The sequence below is a fragment of the Vicia villosa genome, linkage group LG3 (genome assembly GCF_029867415.1).
Source record: "Vicia villosa cultivar HV-30 ecotype Madison, WI linkage group LG3, Vvil1.0, whole genome shotgun sequence".
NCBI classification, from domain to species: Eukaryota; Viridiplantae; Streptophyta; class Magnoliopsida; order Fabales; family Fabaceae; genus Vicia; species Vicia villosa.
The window spans coordinates 79,737,545-79,741,152 of record NC_081182.1 but is presented as its reverse complement, the minus strand read 5'-3'; the positions used below and the strand labels follow the sequence as shown (position 1 = coordinate 79,741,152).

The 3,608-nt window shown below is 30.2% G+C and overlaps 1 protein-coding gene across 1 annotated transcript; it reads left to right on the top strand.

Moving 5' to 3' along the window:
- The first annotated feature begins 258 nt into the window (after positions 1-258).
- LOC131656174 (WAT1-related protein At4g08290-like) lies at positions 259-2,500 on the top strand. The gene is made up of 7 exons (XM_058925933.1): positions 259-511; positions 793-855; positions 959-1,075; positions 1,154-1,397; positions 1,493-1,657; positions 1,826-1,977; positions 2,187-2,500. The coding sequence occupies exons 1-7, from the start codon at positions 312-314 to the stop codon at positions 2,344-2,346; spliced, it is 1,101 nt and encodes a 366-aa protein (XP_058781916.1). The 5' UTR covers positions 259-311; the 3' UTR covers positions 2,347-2,500.
- Positions 2,501-3,608: the final 1,108 nt, after the last annotated feature.

Genomic DNA, 3,608 nt, shown 5'->3' with positions numbered 1-3,608 from the left:
TTCATTTATTACTCCAAAGTGTTTTCTGACTCAAGGATTTTAATAAATTAATTAGAGGGGGAATCATCTCTATCAAGCAAAGCAAGTTGCATATACTCCCATTAAAAAATTTAACTTTCATATCTGATTGAGAAAAAGCAAAAAACTTTATAACCAGTGTCTCTTCAAGATATACTTACCATCTTGCTATTTTTAATGGATTATTACGTCTTAATCACACTTTTTATTCTTAGTATTTATAAGGATGATCACTTCATAGATTTGAAACCATCTCTCTAAACAATATCAATATTTTTGTTGAATAGAAAGAAATGGATAAAATAGGTATTGCTAGTTTTGGCAGTAAGGCAAGGCCTTATGTGTTAACAGTTGCGATTCAATTTGGGTTTGCAGGAGCATTCATATTCTCCATGGCCAGTTTCAATACTGGAATGAGTCGTTTTGTGTTCATTGTTTATCGTAATATCATTGCTGCAGTTTCCCTTGCTCCTTTTGCATGGTTTTTTGAAAGGTGATAGTGCCTAATTATTCTCTTTAATTTGTAGAATTAACTACTATTAATTATAATTTAGGTTCTATAAATTATCATTGTCTTTATTTCTTAAATTATATTAATATAGTTACTACTTCAATATCTAACGCATATATAATTCTCACCATTCAATCATCTCTCAATAACTTCAACTTTTCAAAAGAGTAATGCCTAATATTAATAAAAGTGGAATTAAACTTTTTTCTTTGTATTGATTTTTTTTCCTATTTCTTATTACGACTTTTCTTGCAATTTTGCAGGAAAGTTAGGCCAAAGATGACTCTATCTGTCTTTTTGCATATAATGGCGCTCGCACTATTAGAGTAATGACCTAGACTCTATCCATATGCAACATATCAATACAATTAATAATATAACAGATTTTCTAAGGATACATATTTTAAAATGTATGGTATACCATTGCAGGCCAGTGATTGATCAAGGATTCACTTTCTTGGGAATGCAATATACATCAGCTTCATTTACATCTGTTTTGACGAATACTGTGCCATCTATAACCTTTTTCTTAGCCGTAATTTTCAGGTAATTCCGAATACAAGATGATTATTACTATGATAAATGTAACAATAAAAAATACTAAGCTTATAGTACCATTATCAGGATTGAACAAGTAAATATTAAGCAGATACGAAGCATAGCAAAGGTGGTTGGAACATTAGTAACATTTGGTGGTGCATTTCTGATGACAGTTTACAAAGGACCACAAATCCACCTTTTTTATTCTCCAAACAATGCTCATCATCATGCTGGAAGTCACGACACTCAAAGTCATAAACATTGGGTATCAGGAACACTCTTTATATTATGTGGTTGTTTCGCTTGGTCATCTTTCTTCATATTACAGGCAACTAACTATATATTATTCTCTCGTTCAATTTTGATACGTATCACTTGTCATGTTATATAACTCAGAATATGAATATGAATTTTGAATTGCAGTCGATAACGTTGAAAAAGTATCCGGCTGAAATGTCATTGTCTACGTTAATTTGCTTATTTGGTTCTCTCATGAGTAGCGCGGTAGCGTTGGTGGCTGAGCATAACTCTGGTGCGGGGACTTGGGCTCTTGGTTGGAACTTTAGACTCTATGGCCCTCTCTTCACGGTACCTTCTCTATTATTTGTTAGATTAATTATTTAGTTAATTAATTATGAATGGATATAATTAATTATTAATAAATTATTAGTACTTACCATGTTTTTAATAAATTTATGGTCCTTTCTATTTCATAATTAACTCACCAATTATTTTCAATGAACATAAAAATTACAGGGAATAGTTAACTCAGGAATAACATATTATGTGCAAGGGTTGGTAATGCAAAGAAGAGGCCCAGTATTTTTTGCAGCATTTAATCCTCTTTGTATGATCATCACTTGTGCTTTGGGCTCATTTCTATTCGGAGAACAGCTCCACTTGGGCAGGTATATCTTAATAATATTTCTTATTATCACAACTAAAAGTTGTATTAACCATGTGAATATGTGATAATACACAATTTTTTTGTGAAAAATATTTTGAATTCTATTTAACGACAAATTTTTTTATCTTGCACGCCTTAAAAGACAGCTCTCTGTTTTATTACATCTCTTTGTTAATTTGGTAAATAATATTTTCTCTTTATGGATAACAGTATCATTGGAGCTGTGATTATTGCAATGGGTCTTTATTTTGTGGTGTGGGGTAAAGCCAAAGACTATTCATCAGCCACAACTACTATGCCACCATCATCAGTTACAATGAAGCAAATCGAGACACAACAACTTCCAATTACTTCATCTGATCATGTCTAACCGAGACGAATTAATTATGAATTTATAGTGTGCTGTTGCTGCCCTAGCTAAGAATATGCAATAGCTATCTATATTATTTCATATTTGTGTTTTGGTTTAGACATTCTATAGGAATACCATATGGCTACTACAGTCATTATGTGCTTTTTTTAAAGATGTTTTTATGTGGATTATAATTTTGCTTCATCATCTTTTTTTTTTTTTCTTTTTTGAAACTGACAGAATAAAGAGCTACTTGATTATATTGTCATTTTCTTCATTGAAGTTGTTGAATTATCTATTTCTTGTGGTCCTTTGACTATTCAACACAGATCAAATAAGTCATTTTCATTCATTAATGACGAATTTAGAAATTAATTTTTTAGATTTCTCTGTTGCAAATTATATGAAAATGATTAACATATTGTCTTTGAAAAGTTGAAGGACCAATATAAAACTTCTTTAAAATAATTGACATGAATTCAAAAGTTAACATAAAGGAAAAAAAGGATATTAAGTCTAAAATTAAATAATAAGAGAACATTTCTACAAATGGAGTATTTCAAATATTGACCCACATAATTCAAAATTACTCACAAGAATTATCAAAATAATATTTTTGATGAGAAAAATTATATTGATAGAAATAAAAAGGGGTACTCAATTCTATTATAACATATCAGAAACAATTGAATCCAATATCATAACGATGAATATCCATCCAACTTTTATGAAAGGGTGCAGATGGCTCAATCTTGAGAGTAAATGATTGAATGGTCAAAATCTAATGCACACTAAAACAAATCCAGCAAAACCAATCTACAACACTGCAAAAAAATATATGCTACACCTAATAATACTACCAATTAGGGGATTGCTTTTCCATCAAAAGCATTGCTTCCTCACATTAGTGAGAAAAATCAAAACTATCCATAGAATTTGAAAATGCATCTCTATATACCTTACGGAAGTGTATTTCTGAAATTCACTGAATAAGAAACAAATGTAGAAATGAAACAGATGGAGAAACAAAGATAAATTAACATTGATGATTGTTTTAACATTACATAAAAAATGAAACATTACATAGATAATCGCTAACGTAAATCGAACAATACATTTCATCATCAAATAGGACGTTTCAACATCTTCAAAATATCTTTGGCCGATCTTGCAATCTCAGGATCCAACTCAACTAGACCTTTTGTTTCGTAATATTTTGTTGTTGTTACATGAAGAAATATTATCACTTGTGATTGAATATTTTGTTGCTCTTACATAAA